The 19795-nt window shown below is 42.9% G+C and overlaps 1 protein-coding gene across 2 annotated transcripts; it reads right to left on the reverse strand.

The window, feature by feature from the left end:
* Positions 1–525: 525 nt before the first annotated feature.
* On the reverse strand, positions 526–17251 carry AK3 (adenylate kinase 3). Of its 2 annotated transcripts, none has more exons than XM_027446133.3 (5): positions 17013–17251; positions 13155–13274; positions 7451–7623; positions 5401–5519; positions 526–4039 (listed from the first exon to the last, which is right to left on the reverse strand). In XM_027446133.3, the coding sequence occupies exons 1-5, from the start codon at positions 17158–17160 to the stop codon at positions 3916–3918; spliced, it is 684 nt and encodes a 227-aa protein (XP_027301934.2). In that variant the 5' UTR covers positions 17161–17251; the 3' UTR covers positions 526–3915. The 2 variants fall into 2 exon arrangements, with proteins under 2 accessions (XP_027301934.2, XP_071886816.1); XM_072030715.1 differs by lacking the exon at positions 17013–17251 and adding an exon at positions 16572–16743.
* Positions 17252–19795: the final 2544 nt, after the last annotated feature.

Raw genomic sequence — 19795 nt, forward strand, 5'->3', positions numbered from 1 at the left:
CTACATACAAAAATACACACTGTAGTTAGAACAGTCCAATGGAGAGAGCTTGCATTTCAAGTAGTGGTATAGGTCTCTTTGTCCTTTAAAGGGCTCTTCGTCCTTTACCATATTGTTCTGTAAGGTACGCAATCTAGATTTCAGTAGTTCGATGAACGCAGTCTACCTACAGTTGGTGAATCAGGCAAAAGCTATGCTGATATACAGCTATTTTCGGCTGTGGGCTGTAGTGCAGAGAAAGCAAAGTTTTAACTGCAGTATAAACCAGAGTGAGTATAAGTGTTAATGCAGCAGCAGAAACAGCAGCTTCAGATCCACTGATGGAAGTACCTTTTCTTGTTCCTAATACTTGCGTTCTCTAGCAGGTTTTTGCAGACAAACAGGATAAAGTAGCAGTAGCTCTGTCCCCAATGCAAGTTAGAGATAACTAGCTTCAGCTGCAAAGTGTATATAAAATTTGACAAACACTCCAAAGAGGAAGAGTAAACGCTGTCTCCTCCTTAATAATTAGTTAAGAGAAACTAATGATTTCCCAGTTGTTCTTTAATTCAATTCCTCTTTTATATACAAGGGTAATAAGAACAATGAACAGTGCACAGTGACTTACAATTCATAGAATCATAGAATGTCCTGAGTTGGAAGGGGCCCACAAGGGTCATCAAGTCCAACTTCTGGCTCCACATGGGAGTACCCAAAAATCACACCAAATGTTTGAGAGCATTGTCCGAACGCTACCTGAACTCCAACAGACTCTGCCATAACAGGTTCTTTGGGGAGCCTGTTTTAAGTTCTCATCACCATCTTGGTAAAGAACCTTTTCCTCATGTCCAGCCTGAACCTCACTTGATAGAGCCTCAGACCATTCTCTCGGGTCCTGTTACTGTCACCAGAGAGAAGAGATCAGTGCTCACCCCCTGTAAGGAAGCTGTAGGCTGCCATGAGGTCACTCCTAAGTCTTCTCCATGCTCTGAACAAACCAAGTGATTTCATATGTCTTTCCCTCTTGACCCTTCACCATCTTTGTAACCCTCCTTTGGACACTCTAATAGCTTTATGTCCTTTCCATATTGTGGCACCCAAAACTGCACACAGTGCTTGAGGTGAGACCACACCAGTGCAGAGCAGGATGGTCATCTCTGACTGGCAAGTGATACCATGCTTGATGTACCCCAAAAATCCAGTTGACATTTTTGGCTGCCAGGGCATGCTGTTTTTGACTTGTATTCAACTTTCTGTTGGCCAAAACCCCCAGGTCCCTTTCTGTGGGGCAGCTCTCCAGCCTCTTGTCCCCCAGTCTGTACAGATAGCCAGGGTTGCCCCTTCCCAAGTGCACAATCTGGCACTTGTTCTTGTTGAACTTCATGTAGTTGATGATTGCCCAGCCCTGATTTGTCAAGATCTCTTTGTAAGGTCAACCTTTGATGGAGCTAGCAGCTCCTCCCAATTTAGTGTCATCCACAAACTAGCTTAATACGCTTTCAAGTCCTATGTCCAAGTCATTTGTTAAAACATTAAAGATAACTGGCCCTAAAATGGAGCCCTGGGGAACACCAACTCCACTAGTGACTGGCTGCCAGCCTGATACAACCCTATTTACTGTTATCCTTTGAGCCTAACCTGTCAGTCAATTGCTCACCCATCATATTATATATTTATCTGGCTGTATGCTGGACATTTTGTTCAGAAAGATACTGTGAGAAACTTAATTGAAGCTTTGCTGAAGCAACTGGCTTCCCTCGGTCAACTAGGTGAGTGACCTTGTCATAAAAGGAACTTAAGTTTGTTAAGCAGGGCTTTCCCCTCATGAACTTGTGTTGGCTATGACCAATGACTGCAAGTTCCTTCAAGTGCTTTTCAATGAATCTCAGAACAATTTTCTCCATAGTTTACCAGGCACTGAAATGAGACTGACCAGCCTGTAATTACCAGGGTCTCCTTTCTTGCCCATCTTGAAAATTGGAATCATGTTTGCCACCTTCCAGTCAATTGGATAGATTTATATGTATCCAGATCCTGCATAAGTTCAGTGATGGCTGGAAGTTTATCATTCCCGCAGTCAGAGTTCTCCAACTCAGGGCTTTGGGACCATGGACAACTTCAACATCGTCAGTGTTGAAAACAAAAGCAAAGAAGGCATTAAGCATCTCTGCTTTATCTATGTCCCTGTTTGGGAGCTGACCATCCTCATCAAATAATGCACCAATGTTTTTTTTTGCTGTTAACATACTTTAAAAAAAAAAACACAAGTTTAGATCCTCTTTCTTGTTCCTCATGCTGCGTGCATTGCTACCACTAGCAGTACAGCCATACTTATCTAGCAACCTGTGACACGCTGTAAGTTTTTTTTAAGTCTGTAATTAAAATTGGTTGACCAGTGTGGGAGTAAGTCTCAAATCATAAGATGTCCTCCTTGTTTCTTCTCCAGCTAATTGAAACTTACATAGACTAACAATAAAGCAAGCATAGCTGCTTTATGTAAAGTCAAAATGCATGATTATAAATAAGCAGAAATGTAATGGGAAGGCTTTTCAAATTCTACAGCATCCATCTTTTTTAGACTGTGTCAGTATTTATAACAGTAAAGTTACACATGAAAATGTAGTCCTCAGTATGATAGCTTTGTAGTTAATGAGTCAGTGCAAGACGAGACTGAGACCTACATTAGTAGGAGGAGGCAGCTACATCTCAGACATAACTTAGAATTGTTTCATCATCAGGTTTTGCTGACTTATCTTGAAACTCTCCATCTGGTGGGCATAAAAAAATGGGTTTGGAGAATTTACTGAAGAACAGCAACATCTGCATTACCTTGACTTTTAAAGTGTGACCTGTGGAGGTTTGTGAATCTAGTTATCTAGAGAATAAATTAATACAAGAACTGGTCAGAGACCTGAATTCGTAGCATGAACTCATGAAAACTTCACTTGCTACAATAAAACTTACTACAGTAAAAAAAAAAAACAACTTACTAATTTGACCAAGAAAATTCATGGCACTGACATCTATGAAGAGTTATTTTTCCGAAGATAATAAAGACATGTTCACTGGTCAACATTGCCTAGCTACAGGCTTACCAGATCAGTGATCCAGTGTCTGCTGGTTTTTATTTACTAAAAAGTCTTACACCACTGCACAAAGACAGAGGCTTTACCAAGTATGTTACACATCATTAAACTATTTTTCATGCTAGCAATTTAGCTGAAGGCAGAAATAGAAACTTAGTAGTAAGGCAAATCATCACAGCAAGTGTCAAGGGCAACTTAAACCCAGCAAAATCAACCAAGCTAAAGGAAGTGACCATTTTCCAACCTCTATCTATATAAGGAAGAAATTTTTTACAAGGAGGGTCATAAGGAGCTGAAAGAGGTTGCCCAGAGAAGTTGTGGATGTCCCATCACTGGAGGTGTTTGAAGTCAGACTAGACATGGCTTTGAGCAACCTGATCAAGCGAAACATCCTTGCCTGTAGCAGAGAGTTCGGACTAAATTATTGTTAAAGGTTCCTTCCAACCTATGCCAGTTCTGGTCTGAAAGTGCTTTTTGCAGACTGAAAGTCAATTCATGAATAATTAAGTCAACCAAGATGCTTCGTAGTTAAGCTGTATTCTGAAATGTGTTTCCTTCACCATTCAGTATTGCAAAACATTAATATTTTCTGATTAACAGAGATGCAGCAGTAGGTGCTTTTGTTAAAGAGAGTTACTATATTACAAAAATTAGGCATTTCTAATATTAAAAACAAATACAGCATTAGAATGAGACCCACAGGAGATAAAGTTTTATCAGAAGGTAGGTTACGGACAACAGCAGAACATAATTATTGATCAGTCTGGTACACTACTTCAAGAAATTCGTGACTGCTGAATCTCATGATCATGTGTGTGCTATAACAGATGAGCAGAAGATAGACCTAATTTCACCTGGGAGTGGCAGCATCTTTCTGGCTCACATCTGGCAACTTGGTTTGGAGAAAAGCATAGATATGTGGCCAGATTTTATTGGTTTCTGTTCCAGAGAAGGATTTCAACAACCCTTTTTCCCTGAGGAAGAAAAAGAAAAAAGCATTACAGAAGTCATGTTGTTTGAGCATTCCAGGATCTCCACCTCACTCTAAGATTGCCACAGCAGAGCATGCTATGTAGATGGCAATTTAATGCCAGGAGTAGTCATAACATAGGGAATGTAGGTTGGACATGCGTTAACTCTGTTCCTCAGACAGTAAGCAGTTGGCCAAATCAGTTCAAAAAACTGGTAGCTGTCCACAGAGTACTTAATATAACGAGCTATGATGAGTAAAAATATGAAGTAATCAAGTCATACAGCACATCCTACACAGCAATCATCCAAATAACTGTGAATTTTAAAGTCAGACCTCAAGAATCAAAGAACATACATCAGCACAAGCAAGCAACCCAGACACAATCAAGGTATTTTGAATTAGTTCCAGCAGTTGAAGCTTTATCTGGAAAGTACATTGTTGTAACTATAATACTAGCTTAGGCCTGCGTTTTACTGTGGTGCCTTGAGGCAGGAAAACATCATAAAGCTACTGGTCAGGAAAACTCATTGTCAGCCCAGAACAAAATCCCTTCTCTAAAACTGAACCAGTCCAAAGATGGAGCTTTCAGTTTTCTACTCAGCAGTTTTGGTAGAGAAGGGTGGTGGATAAGGAAAGATAGAGGAAAGACAGTCACTTCAGGATGTTGTTACAAAAAATCTGGTATGTTTGTCTAGGCATGATAAGACTGAAAGCAGTGATACAGTATTATGTATATATTACTGATGTTTTATTTGCACAGCAGACCAGCTTAACATGAAGAGAGTCTTTGTATACAGTTTTGACCTTAGAAAGAATTACTGTTCTGTTATCCTTCCAAAGTGCTAATGGCTCTAGTATTCTCAAATAGCTAGTTATTAAGAGTCTTGCTAGCTGTGCATGTCACAGTCCTGTTCTTGTAACTGCCACTTCTGAATTCCCATTAACAGTTTTTTCTATTAATGTATCAGTTTCTTGACCCCTCGTCTATTATGAGGGCTTCTACTCACACATCCAGAAAGAGAAAATACTCCCCAAGTTTCCAGGATGAGAACTCTCTCTGTTGCCCTACTAAACAGAGTAATGTTGCTCAGAACGCTAATAAAACGTAGTGAATAATGCACAGTACTCTATGTGAAGATAAATATGGCTGCAGTTGAAGGCACTTTCACTAAGCTGACTCCTGAATAGGTTTCAAGTAACAGTCACAATCATACTAATTTTACTGGTTTTATTTCTTACAGAGCTGATGAAAGATACACTGCTACTCATACCCTGTTCGCTGTTGTAATAATACCTCTATAACTGCAGAGATTTGTTCCTTGCTGAGCTAACATGGAAGAAGCATAGTGTTTTACGACTTACCGATAATACTCTAGAACAGGTCTTGTTTCTGCATCGTAAGCCTGCAGCCTCTTGGTAACCGTCTCTGGCTTATCATCATCTCGCTGAACAAGTGGTTCTCCGGTAATATCATCAATGCCCTGGTTATGGTTAAAAGTAAACACCAATGTATATTCCTGTTTAAGTATGTTCTGTGTAACTTTCTATTTAAATTGCAATCAGTTTCCATTTAGTCCGACTATAGACTTCTGCTTAGAAAGATTGCCATCTACATCTTACCTGGAATATAAGATGTTGACTTTCAAGTAAGACAGTCCACCGGTTAAAAACATTTTCTCAGTATTGACAATGAACATCAGGTTATAGTTACTTGACTAATTTGAACTCTGGAACATTTGTTGAATGCTGGGAATATGGGTACAAAACTGTCTGTCATGGTTTTGGCTGGGATAGGGTTAATTTTCTTCTTCCACATGATATTGTGTTTTGGATTTACAAAGGAAAAGAAGATTGCTGGTAACATGCTAATGCATAACAGCAAACAAGCAAGAGGACAATTTGGCCGTTGTTTGACAACCATGAAATAGAGAAAGGAATTAATGATCTTTTTAAGTCACACTGCAGAAAGCTTAATATTTAGCAACTCTGTACATCAAAATATGGCATAGAACCCTACAAAAATCTTTCTATGATTTAGTAAACAGAGGCAGGGTCTTGCTGTGTGAACTATGACGACTACTTTAGCACACATTTCAAGCAGTTTCTTGAAGGGTTTCTCAAAGGTTTCTATCTAGCATCTGTGCAGGCAGCCATAATAGTGCCTTAGTTGTACCTATTAAATATTCAGCCTGCAGTTTTGTATTAACTGTGAAGCCATAATCCTTTAGTTTTGTTGAGCAAGTAAGCAGTTACATTTTTTTCAGGTCTGCCAAATAACAATGACAACTATATTTCAGCTATTCAGCTCCATTCCACGGTTTCACTTAAATACTCTAAAAACTACTTTAATATGTTGTGATATGCTTGCTTCACTAATTAAGTGAAAAGCAGAGTGGAGTATTCCTTATAGCAAAGCTGTTACAGCTGAAACCCACCCTTTGGTATGTCTGTTAATTCACTTTTGCTACGTGCCTGTATTCTTCTGCAATTAAAAATAACCATAACTTATACTCCATGTTTTAAACAATACATAGGTAGTGTTTCCAGTTGCTCACTTAAAGCGCTCACCTGCTATTTTAGCTGGTCTCTTTTCCTGAAACACTGAAAACTCAAAAATAGAAAGCCTGCTATGATTCTGACTCAACTTATTAGAACTTGCAGGTGAAATGTGATGCTGCAACAGGTAAGCCATTCAGAGTTAAGGATGAAACACCGTGTTAAGCAGAGATAAACCAAGGCTAATCTGAGTACTTCAAAAATTTTTAGGGTAATAATGTATATTCATTATCTTTCTGTTTACTGTTCTTGCTTATGATGTCTTAAGCCATAACCTCTTTGTTCTGTTGAGAAGCTTCTCTGACTAGCAAGTTTCTACACCGAATTTTGCAGTATGACAACCGTTCCTCTGAAAATTTTCATCTTGATTATACAGTAACACAGGGAAAGCATTAAAAGGATCCCTCTGACTGGTAGTACCTGACTTAGTGTACATCCTAGATACAAAGAATCAATCTCTGGAGGAAGGGAAACTGTACATTCACATGTAACTGACTTCACAGTTAGTTACTGCAGAGCAGGCTGAGAATATGCCCAGCTCATATGCCAGTATGCAAGTTTTCCAGATCAGTGAACAGCTAATAAGAGCTTATGAAACAGTATGTGGAATTGGCACCACGGTGTTTCACTGCAGAGGATAAGCACATTGCCCATCAGCTTCAGCTTCTACCAGGGCACTGGCATACCCTGAGAGGCAGTGTGTTACCAGGCAGCTTCTGTTCACTAAAGAGATGAAATGAGCAGTTCTCTTCTAAACTACTGTATTTTGCAACAACATATGCATAATATTTTAGTACAATCATCAAATGCAGTGCAGCATTTATTTAGCACCAACATTAATATGTGTACTGCTTACCCGCACTTTAGGAGGACTGAATTCAAGATTGTAGACTCTGCCACTAGCAGGGTGGATCCAACGTGCTGTGAGCCGACATTTTATGTTTTCAAACGGTACATCTAGGTCGATCACAGTGTCTATTTGACAAACTTTATCCAAGGCTTCTGCCTGAGCAACCGTTCTAGGGAAACCTTTTCAAAGGAAATGACTCCATAAAAATCCAAAGACAGAGTTATAGTCAGAATTAGCTGGATTTGATCATTAGAGAAACTACCAGTCAGACAAAAAAATGCATTATCATGCTCTAAAGGCTGAAGAGACATCAGATTTTTTCTTACAAGACATTGCAGTTTGCTCTATGAACTCAATGGCTCCAGTGGACTGCCTTCAAAGGCTCATGTTATTAGTAAATAAATCTAATGTAACTTAAGAAAGAGGGGGGGAAATTGAGAAAAAGAAAAACAAGGTTGCCACAAAGACTTTATGATGAAAAATTGACAACAAGTTTAATGATCAAAGCTGCTGTATAACACGCTATTGCAACACAGACTCACTAGACTAACACCGCTACCCACTAAATTTTTGCATAGTCTCACACTTCTCAGTTGTTTGTAATTTTCATTATACAAGTAATCTTCTCCTTAAAGGCAAGTACAGATACAAAGTTAAGAAACTCATCTTTGCATGGCATTGATTGATGCAAGTATTGTCCAAGTAAGGGACTAGCTAAAAATTAGTCTTACAAAAAAAAAAAAAAATTGCCTATTGCCTTAAGGCTTCTGTATCTTGTCCACTGTATCTCAGAAGAAAGAACTGATTCACTCGAGCCAAGCTCTTGCTTAGCTAACAGACCTGGTTTGCATCAGAGTCATCAACTGCCCTCATCCCATTTCTCTTGTGTTCACATAAGCACATGGAAGTGCTTCTAAATGTTTAAAGCAGAGGGAGAGTGAGGACTCCAGCACTTGCTGTTCTTTTATACTACTGACAAGCTATTCAGCCACCATACATCTTAGTTATGCAGCTGAAAAATGAGTTTTCCTTAGACTGTTCTGAGAAACTTCCTCGACAAAAATAAGTGCCTTTAGATAAGCATTTCAGTGAATCCAGCAGTTGCTGCATACAGAGTTTTCTCATTACAGAGAAAATAATCTACAAGTGTGATAAACCGTGAAGAATCTAGGAACAGACAGAGAAATGCCCTAATTATACAGCAGATAAGTCTAAGCAGATTATACCCACATGCATGACTCAGATTGCTACATCTGCTATGATTCCAGAATCCACCAGTGGAAATGTGTATCTGGCTATGTATGCACACAAGCAGCTCACCAGCTCTATTCAGTCTGACCTGGCTGACCTCAGCTGTTTGTTTTGAGTTGCTGTTAGCAAACTAAAGACCTTCCGTTTAACATATTTCAGCAGAATACTATTGTTCCTATAAAGCTGTTTATGCCAGAACTATCATCCCATGTAATTCACCAAACCTCTGTTTGAGGTGAGGCATAGCTCCCACTCCAGAACTTTAAAGAAGGCAGCACATTAACATGCAGCAGAAATAAGTTTATTTTCTCATGCTCTCCGTATCATCCTCCAGTTGGCTGTTAATAGTTACCAGTATGCCCAGCTATACTGCTACACATGCAGATCCACAAGACTGGAACTGCATGTACACAGGACCAGGAATTAAGTTAACATTCCTTTACTAATTATTTTCCATTGCAGTCTCCACTGTGGGGATTAAGACTTTGTCTTCACAAAAGCAGAACAAAAGTGGGAATAAAGCCAATGAAATAGATCACTGCAGTAGAAAATTATAATAAAGCACTACGGGACAAAGAATCATTAAATTATAGAATGGTTTGGGAAGGAAGTATCTGGAGTATCTTGTGTAATAACCATGCATCCCAGTTTTGTGTTGTATGGGTGCTTGCTGAGGGTGCACTCTGTAGCACTGATGAAGATATTAAACAACACTGGACCCAGTACTGACCCCTGCACTACACCAACAGTGACTTGCTTCCAGATGAACTTTGTGCCCAGCTGTTCAGCCAGTTTCAGCCTGCCTCACTGTATGCTAACCCGTACTTTGCCAGTTTGAGGATGTAAGGAGAGACAGTGTCAAAAGCCTTACTAAAGTCAAGGTAAACAATATCCATTGCTCTCCTCTCATCCAACAAGCCGGTCACCTCATTGTAGAAGGCTATCAGGTTGGTTAAGCATGACTTCCTCTTCATAAATCCATGCGTATTATTTCTGAATACCATCATATCCCTCACTGTGTTTTCTAGGACTAGTTGCTCTGTTACCTTCCCAGGGACTGCAGTGAAGCTTCGCATCCTGTAGTTCCCTGCATTTTTCTTCTTGTCTTGCTTACTATAGGAGAGACATTTTCTCTCTTTCAGTCTTTTCTCCCAATTCCTCTGATGTCTCGAAGATATTCGAGGGTAGACTTAAAATTATGTCAGCCAACTCCCTCAGCACCTGTGGGGGCAACCTCTCAGGCCCCATGACCTTACATACTTTCAGTTTGGTTACATTCTCTCTAATCTGGTCTTCCTCCATGAATAATGTCTTACTTGTTCCAAACTTTTCCTTTGTTTTCTGAGGCCTGGGATTCCTGATGGTCAGTTTTACTGGTAAAGACCAAGGCAGAAAAGCTACTGAATACCTCAGCCTTTTCCATGGCCTTTGTCACCAATGCCTCTGCCCAGTCTGTAGAAGCACACATCTTCTCCAGTCTTTCTTTTGCTATTTGTGTACTTGTGGAGTATTTTCTTGTTACCCTTCACATCCAGAAATCTTGGCAGATTCAACTCCAGGTGGGCCTGAGCTTTCCTAATGTTATACCTGGCAACACTGGATAGGAATTCAATAACCCTCCTGGGTCACCTGCCTGGCTTTCACCTCTTAGACATATCTTTTCTATGTCTGAGTTCATTTAGGAGCTCCTTACTCATTCATGGAGGCCTTTGTTAGATTTCCTACATGTTGAGACGGACCTTCCTTAAGCTGGGAGCAGATGGTCCTTGAATATCAACCAACTCTCACGGAGCCCTCTTCTCTCCAGGACAATATTCCTGTTTTGTTTTGTTTTGTTTTGTTTTGTTTTGTTTTGTTTTGTTTTATTTTATTTTATTTTATTTTATTTTCCTCCAAGCAGATTGCCGAAGAGGCAAAATCAGATCTTCTGAAATTCAGGGCTGTGGTCCTCGTTTTTGTCTCGATATCTCCTCTCAGGGTGCTGACCTTCAAGATCTCATGTTCACTGCAGCCAAGGATGCCCTCAACCTTCTTATCTGCAACCAGTTCTTCCTAGGTTGTAAATATCAGGTCTAGGAGAGCACCTGTACTTGTTGGCTCCTTGTCTGCCTATGCTAGGATGTTGTAATCACTGTAATCACTGCAGTCTGAATATCTAGATCACTTAAGCCCTGTTACATTGTCCTTCCAGCAAAAACAGGTTGGTTCATGTACTGCAGGAGGACCAGGGCCTGTAAAGTCAGGCTTCTTCCAGCTGTTTGGAGAAGGCCTCATCTACTTCTTTCAACCTCTTCAGTTCTCTTAGCCTTCCTTTGTATGACACATGCTTCAGCCCCATGTCCACTCCACAGAATCACAGAATCATCTAGCCTGGAAGAGACCTCCAAGATCACCCAGTCCAACCTCTTGTTAGTGACCTAACACTAACAAGTCCTCCACTACACCATAGCTCTCCAGTGCACCTATGCTGGCCTGCCCCATCTGGCAATCTCCATCTTATATTGAAAGATATAAGAAATATAAAGTGGCAATATAAAAATATAAGATGTATACAAATAAAAATGTAAGATATATACAAAGCTACTTTATAACAAGGCAGCACTCAGTCACTACTGACTGTTGTATGGGGTTAGAACACCCCACGTACATGAGCTTCCATTTACCTTTGGTGCACTCCACAAGACTCCTGACGGACCATTTGTGCAGCCATTTGAGGTCTCTCTGCCCTCTGGCATATCAAATACCCCTCCCAGCGTGGTACTGTCTGGGAACTTGCCTGGGTGCAGTTTGCTGTGTTCTTTATGACATTTAAAAACTGTAACTGTTGTTTGCTGTATATTGATCACAGAACAGAATCACAGAATATTTTGGGTTGGAAGGCAACTTAAAGATCGTCTCATTCCAACATCTCTGCCCTGGGCAGTGACAGCTTCCACTTGACCAGGTTGCTCAAATCCCCATCCAGCTTAGCCTTCAACACTTTCAGGGATGAGGCATCCACAGCTTCTCTGGGCAGCCTGTTCCAGTGCCTCACCACACCCCGAGTAAAGGATTTCCACCTAAAATGTAGTCTGAATCTACTCTCTTTTAGTTAAAAGCCATTATCCCTTGTCCTATCACTACATTCCCTGACAAAGAGTCCCTCTCCTGCCTTTCTGTAGGTTCTCTTCAGGTCCTGGAAGGCTGCTGTAAGGTCTCTCCAGAGCCTTCTCCAGGCTGAAGAACCCCGTCTCTCTCAGCCTGTAGAACCCCATCTCTCCCAGCCTGTCGTCATAGGAGAGGTGCTTTGGCCCTTTGATCATCCTCATGGCCCTCCTCTGGACTCATTCATATCAGTCCATGTCATACTTTTGCTGAGGGTCCCAGGGCTGAATGCAGGACTCCAGGTGCGCTCTCACAAGAGCAGAGCAGAGGAGCTAGAGCATTTGACAATGAAAACTGAGGCAAAGAAGTCATTGAGTACCCATAACCCGTAACCCACAACCCGGGTAACCAAGTCACCTGTTTCCTTTCAGAGAGGGCCCACATTTTCCCTGGTCTTCCTTTTATCACTAACACTGAGGACTGTGGATGTTTCACACCCTCTAAACCAAAAACCACACCAACAGTTTTTTAGTTTTATCTACTGAGACAAGATGTGACCAGAATCTGAAAACACACACATCCACCCCAGACTCTATCTTTGTGATGCACATCCAACCGTACTCCCAACGGCTGGAGACACAAGAGCCACTTGGTCCAAGATGACAGTGGCAAATGGATTTTCTTTCAATTCTGAACGCTGGAGCTATGTGCTTCAGCAGAATTCCAGTACTATTTGCTCTAGAGAGCAGAACCAATAACCAAACGAAAGAGACCTTTTAGAACACTTGAGCAATGGTTTTGCTGGTGATATATTACACACAGCACTGCTGCAATGCTCCCTTTTCCATACTTGCTCTGTTGCTGCATCACATGCCTGCCTACCGTTCTATTTACATAACTCCTCAGCCCCTTTCATCAAAAGTGTTCCATTTTCCAGAGACTTCTAAAAGAAGAGGCTTTAAAAATGCACTTCTTAAGGCATATTTTAAAGAATGCCTCTGTTATTAAAGAGGAAATAGAAGGATTGACAGAATTTCCAGTTTTGAAATCTTACCATTTTGAGTAAAAAGGCCTTTTCAACATAAATCAAACATCCCTTTAACACTCTGAAGGCAGAACGGATCTTGTTGTCTTTACAGCCGAAGAAGCTAGGGCAGACTGCCTGCCAAATGGTTCACCACAAGCTCACAACACACGCTGTACTATGAGTACACACTTGTAATTGAAAATGTATACTCAAGCGTATATGAGCATATACATAAGCATATATACTACATACTTGAGCACTGCTACTGGAACCCAGCTACCCATTAGTGACCAAAGCAATCCAAGATTTCTTCTCCTTCCACAGTGATATCCCAATATGTTAACTTACCATCCAGCAGCCAGTTGTACCGATCTAGACCTTTTAGTTCATTCAGCATCAGCCGTGTCATGATGTCATCTGGAATAAGCCGTCCCTGATCAATGTAAGACTTGGCAAGGATTCCAACTTCTGTGAAAGTAAGAAGAATCACATTACAGTACCTGTGAACTCCAGCAGCTGAAAAAAAAAAAAAAAGCCCAAAACACTGTAAACACTTTGTTTTGAACAAGATGGCACAGAATGGTGAAGCCATTAACTAGGCAGACTGTACGCTTGCTAAAGTTCAAGAGATAATCAGTTGGGATCTGATCTTACAAATGTGTATCAGACTATTTTGGTCAGTCTGTAGCTCCACTGACAGGAATGGGGCATTCAGCTCACTTCTTTCCCCACACACCCCCAAATTTTACTAGTAAGCATTTGAAAGATGAAGTTCCAAAAACTAGAAACAGAAAGAGTCTTCAAATGAATAATGAAGAAATGTAAAGCAGCCAAGCTCAATAAGATGTCAGCTCTCAGACTTCCTGCTGAGGAATTTATTTTCTCAGTGTAGTGGCCAGTTATCATCTTATGACTTCAGTATGAAAAGAAACTCCACTGGTATTTAAGACAGCAGTATGCAATGGGACACACTTGCCAGAAACATATTTTTATAATTACTAGAGTTACAAGAGGATGTTTATAGACATTGTAAACTATTTATAGAAGAGCACAGTCATTAGTATTTTCCCATGGCACCGACTAACCTTTAATACCAGTCATTTAGCCCACTGGCCTGCTAAAATGTCATACGCGCACCACAGATCCGGAAATCACACCATGCTCTGACATCACATGCAGTAGTGTGCTGTAGGTCACCCGAGCCATGGCTACTGCCAAGAAGAAATCCGTTTGCCTGGGCCATGTTCTGAGCACAAAGCCTCCGTGACCCTAGGTTATAAAACAATTACCTAATTCTGTGAGTCACCTGAATAGCAGCTAAATTGTTTTTTTTGTTGTGGAGCTGCTGAAGCATTTACTAGAGGCTAATTCAGATCTAGTCACAGTACATTAAATGGGAGAGAAAATGGGACGGACTGACATTACTGATACCACCACTTTCAGCAGGAAGCACCGAAAAACGCAAGCCCCATCACTGGATGCAGTTTTAAAAAGTGACTCTTAGAGTACAATGACTCTTCAGACAAGGCCTATGAAAAGCACTAGATGCCCTCAAGTAATGCAAACAGCAGCTTTAGTGTTAAAAAAAAGGGGGAATAGAAGGACAACTTCCCCATATGGGATGTTCACATCTACAGATAGGCTTTGAAAAATATGAAAATACATAAAACAGTATAAAATATGCACAGTGCACCATGGTCAGGATTCAAATAATTGCCACAATGTGGAAGAGAGTCAGACTCAGAAAAGGCCAGACTCAGATGCTTTGAGTTCCCCAGCACAGCACAACTGGAAAGAAGATGACAGCCTGTTTGAGTACAAAGTACCTGCTCTTTTCCATACCTCCATTCTTCAAGGTCAGTAAGTCATACCTTTTTTATTATCCTAGTGCACTTAGAACTATGGACCTGCAAAACAGTCTGGAAAGAGGAATAAACTGCATCTAGATAGTTTAACGTGCACTTGATGCCCAAAGCTGTTACTGATTTACATCACAGTATTGCTATAGCCACAGTTACAGAAGAATGTGTGCAAGGCAAGTTCAGGAGCAAACAGCAATACCAACATACTTTGGAAAGACAAATGAGCTTTTGGACACGGAGAGGCTTAGTGTATGGCAAGCTCTAAGGCACTCAGGTACGTTAGACCAGTAGAACGGGAAACACGACTCTCGCCACAAAGCTCAGATCATCTAGAAAGTCAACTATTGCAGGAAGAAAAAATAGGTGTGATTATTAACATGAGACTGAATAGTTATGCTAAGACAAGAAATTTGTGTGCTCGTCTTTACCTATCTTTTTTCCGTTGGGGGGGGGAGCTAGTGGGGTTTGGTTGTTTTTTGTTGTTCTGTTTTATTTTAAGCTTGGGTCTGAAACCACTACAGATATGGCAGTCTTTGGCATTAAAGGCAACACCATTTTCTTTCATATCTAGGTGATAAGAGATATCTCTGCTTAAAGGTTTTGCAGCAGATTGGCATGTCCTAACTGTATACAGTGCACAAGGTCTAGCCATACTCAGTCTGCAGGCTGCTTAGCACTACAAGAGAGGTTGTCCTTCACTCTCCATCCTCCAAAGCAGCAGAATGTGGCATTAACTGTAACTTGCTAAGGATACATGTTTAACAGGACTTTTCAACAAAGACCACTTTCAAAAGAGAGTAAATGCTAATAACAGCCCCATACAGCTACTGCTAATTACATTTTATTTTCAATATGTTTTGACGGTTCAACCTAGCCTAACAGTTCCCAAAGAACTGGGCACTAAAGAACTCTTGTATTATCACCAAAACTTGTTTCTTCTTTCCCTCGACTATGCTCATCAAAGCTCTCCAAGCTGCCTCTCGTACCCTCTTACCTTCCTCAGTACACTATCTGTTTCTGCTACCTCAGGGCTCACCTCACGTTTGGAGACCATTGCTGCAAAGAGCAGCTCACTCTCAGTAACATTAAGACAGAGTTTCATCTGGGTTAATTAGTGAGCAGGAAACTCTGTAGCAGATTACGTTCCATGGCCTCTAACGCTGAGTGAACTTTACAACATTTTACACTGACTTCTGTCCTCACACAGTTTTTCAGTGTGTCTGCTGCACTTCATTTTGACATCTCCATTCTCCTTCACATCCTTTCATCTATCCAATCCATTTTGCAGTTTTTTTTACACTGCTCCATGGCTCCCTCATCAAAGCAAGCAATGGGGTATTTCCACTTGCCATTTATTCTTCTCACACACCCCTCTGCTTGACTTTGATACTCTTTGATCCTGCTTCCAAGGTATGATGCTCAATGCCAAGAGCTGCAAACTGAAGCTTTTCATAAACAGCATATTTCCTTCCTCCCCTGGAATGCCTTCCCTTCTCGCTAGATATTACTTATACTGAAGGTTCATAACAGTACCAATTTTGGTTTTGTGAGCCTCTACAGAGAACAACTTACCCTAGCACTATGAAACGGATGAAGCATGAATGTGTTCAGATACGCCTGCACAACTGCTGCTCTGAGCAAATATTTAACTTGGAGACACCAACCACAGCGAGGTCAGTCAACTAAGCCAAAGTCATTATTCGTACAGAGCAAACACAGTTTGTGTGAAAAGGGATGTGGACATTAAAAACAACCAAATGATTTCATAATACGGACCATTTTTCACCTTCAAACATGCTTACAAGCCGTCAAAACCAAGCCCGTTCCCTGACCCACTGCAGCAGTGGTGCAGCGGAGGGAGTCCTCCACAGCTCCCAGGTGCTGGCAGCACCACCACCCTCACCTGGCCCTCACCACGCGCAGTCCTCGCAAGATTTCGGACCACAGCACGAATACAGCTGACGTGCATGCCAGAAGGGGACCTTCCTTCACTGCAAAAACCCAGGGGGGGTATCTCGGAGGAGAGACGGAGGGTAGGGTCCAGGACCACACGGTTCGCACCACCGAATGCCGGCGAGCCCGCACACACAGGGTGCCACGACCTAACAGCAGGATAACTCGTTAAAAGAAATAAATAAGCAAACAAACAGAAGGCAGGCGGCCTGAAAACGTCGCCACTCCTTTTGGGAGACCGCCGCAGCGCTCAGCTCGGGCCCGGGCTGCCGGAGGGGCCCCGCCGCCGAGCTCCAGGAAGAGGAAGGGGGAAGGAGCGCGGAGAGCAGCGTCCCGGCCGCCGCGGGTGGCTGGGGGCGGCCGGGGGGGCTCCGCCGCCTCCGCCGCTCACCTGTCCTCCTCTGCATGTTGTCCCTCAGCAGGTCCCCGCTGGAGAGGTGCTTCAGCCCGAAGTGCTTGATGATCCGCGCCGAGATCGTGCCCTTCCCGGAGCCCGGGGGGCCCATGATGACGGCGCGCAGCAGCGGCGGCACCACCATTCCGCGGCGGCCGCCGGGCCCTGCTCGCCGCCACGGCCCACGCCGGGCGGGGACAACGGGGGAGAGCGGCCCGAGGCGGCGCCGCCTCCCCCCGGGCGGTGCCTCAGCCCCGAGGGGTGGCGAGGAGCCGGGCTGTGGCCTGCGGGCTGGGGGAGCGGGGCGGCGGTGACAGCTGCGCTGGGGGGGTCGTCGTCGGTCAGCCCCGGGGGAGAGGAGGGAAGGAGCTTCACGTGAAAGCCCAGAAATAGCCCTCAAAGTATCGAGACCGAAGGAAGCCACGCTAAAAAGGGAAGCGTCAGTCCTTGAGAAAAGCGTGGAGACACGGAAACAGCCATATGTTACCACCACCCTGAAAAATGTAAGAAACGGGGAACGTGCCCACTGATGCTTGCAACCCCCCTGATGTCCACGCTCCCACTCACCAAGAAGCCCTTGTGACAGCCCGAGGCCTCTCCCAGGAGCTCCACCACAGCCCCCCTGTCCGTAGGAATGGCTTTTCCCAGTCCTCACCCTGCATTGTTTGGATTTCCCAGCTCAGCCTTGGATGTGTCTTGTTATCTGGCTGTCACTGAGCGCTCGCTGGGCTGTTGACACATCCTGCTGCTGTCACTGCCCTGCTCTGCTCATCCCTGCTCAGGTGCCGTGCGGCTGTGCTGGGGTCACCTCAGCTGCGGGCTCGCTCACCCTCATGCAGCAGCTCTGCTCTTGCTGCTCTCTGCCATATAGCTCCAACTGAATGGTAGCAGGCAGATAGGTTCTTAAAAACATGGGCCTGAGCTTAAAGATACGTGAATGTGAACGGCTGCAAGTTGTCCTTGCTCTGAGCACTGCTGTTTCAATGGTACCCAGAGGTCCCGTCCCACCACCACGATTTCAGTGATTCTCAGCAAAATGCTTTTCACCAAAAAAGAAGGCTGTACAGAGTGTTAAATGTTCATTGTCATGTCCACAGCAGGAAGGATAAGCCTTCCAGGTAAGGGTTCTGGAGATCTCGCCATTGGATCTCAGCCATTGTGAGCAAGGATAGCAGAAGCGAAAAGGGATCTCACAGAAAGCAGAACTAAAGACAAAGTGCACATTAAAGAAAATCAGCTTTCCTTTTTATAACTTTGTTTAATTGAAATAGTTTTACAAGTCCTTTGCAACAACAAGAGGAAAACACTCCAATGGACATGTGGTATTTAACAACAGTATGAAAACAGCCCAAAGAACCATCAGTAGACAAGATGAATAGCCTTAACATTCAAGTATGAAAACACTGGCTCAACACGGAAATCTTGGTACATAAGCATAAATCTTAATACACTGAGTAAACCCCATAACTGAACCTATTACTTCCTTTCTTTATTCTAGAATTCAGGAGGACAGAAAGAGTGAAACATTTAGGGCTTTAGGGGTGTTCCCAGGGAAACAACTCAGTCTGCCAAAGCACCAGTTGCATTCACAGGCTGGAACACAACTTGGCAATAAAAAGGCATTTAAATATGAGAAGCCGTGCTATTTATTTGCAGCTTAACACTTCACATAACCTTTTGAAAGGTGGAAATTCGCAAAATGTGTAGAAGAGGTCTGAGTGTTTCTAAAGCAAATTTGTGGGGAAAGGGCAGATATCATATGAAATTAATAGGCAACAAATGCTAGATTTGTCAGAAAGATCAGTAAACCTTATCTCCAAAGTCACCACATATAAAAAGCAGAAACAATTTATCTGAGAGGAATTAAAGAGAGGAATGGATAATGAATAAGGGAGAGGAATGGTTGGAGAGCTGCCAGGCAGAGAAGGACCTGGGAGTGATGGTGGACAGTCGGCTGAATATGAGCCAGCAGTGTGCTCAGGTGGCCAAGAAGGCCAACGGCATCCTGGCTTGTATCAGAAACACTGTGACCAGCACGGCTAGGGAGGTGATCGTCCCCCTGTACTCGGCTCTGGTGAGGCCGCACCTCGAGTACTGTGTTCAGTTTTGGGCCCCTCGCTACAAGAAGGACATCGAGGTGCTTGAGCGGGTCCAAAGAAGGGCGACAAAGCTGGTGAGGGGCCTGGAGAACAAGTCCTACGAGGAGCGGCTGAAGGAGCTGGGCTTGTTCAGCCTAGAGAAGAGGAGGCTCAGGGGTGACCTTATTGCTCTGTATAAGTACATTAAAGGAGGCTGTAGCGAGGTGGGGGTTGGCCTGTTCTCCCATGTGCCTGGTGACAGGACGAGGGGGAATGGGCTAAAGTTACGCCAGGGGAGTTTTAGGTTAGATGTTAGGAAGAATTTCTTTACTGAAAGGGTTGTTAGGCACTGGAACGGGCTGCCCAGGGAGGTGGTGGAGTCACCATCCCTGGAAGTCTTCAAAAGCCGTTTAGATGTAGAGCTTAGGGATATGGTTTAGTGGGGACTGTTAGTGTTAGGTTAGAGGTTGGACTCGATGATCTTGAGGTCTCTTCCAACCTAGAAATTCTGTGATTCTGTGATTCTGTGATTCTGCATGTTAAGGAAGGAACCTGGGGGTCATCATCCCTGCAGGCACTAATGAGCAGCTGAGAAAAAATACAGAGTACGGCAAAAATAATCCTGCCATCAACGACTACTTAGAAACGTGTCTGGACTTCAGAAAGGATAGGCAATGGCTAACAACACTTTTCCACAGAGAG

This window comes from Anas platyrhynchos, chromosome Z (genome assembly GCF_047663525.1).
Source record: "Anas platyrhynchos isolate ZD024472 breed Pekin duck chromosome Z, IASCAAS_PekinDuck_T2T, whole genome shotgun sequence".
Taxonomy (NCBI): domain Eukaryota; kingdom Metazoa; phylum Chordata; class Aves; order Anseriformes; family Anatidae; genus Anas; species Anas platyrhynchos.

What these genes read in the sequence shown, in the direction of transcription:
- AK3 (XM_027446133.3), bottom strand. Translation starts at nt 17,160, where the DNA reads ATGGTGGTGCCGCCGCTGCTGCGCGCCGTCATCATGGGCCCCCCGGGC. An exon ending in CAACATGCAGAGGAGGACAG is followed by an intron (nt 13,275 to 17,012) that starts GTGAGCGGCGGA and finishes TTACTTTCACAG; the next exon opens with AAGTTGGAATCCTTGCCAAG. An exon ending in CCTGTTCTAGAGTATTATCG is followed by an intron (nt 4,040 to 5,400) that starts GTAAGTCGTAAA and finishes TTTCTTCCTCAG; the next exon opens with GGAAAAAGGGTTGTTGAAAT.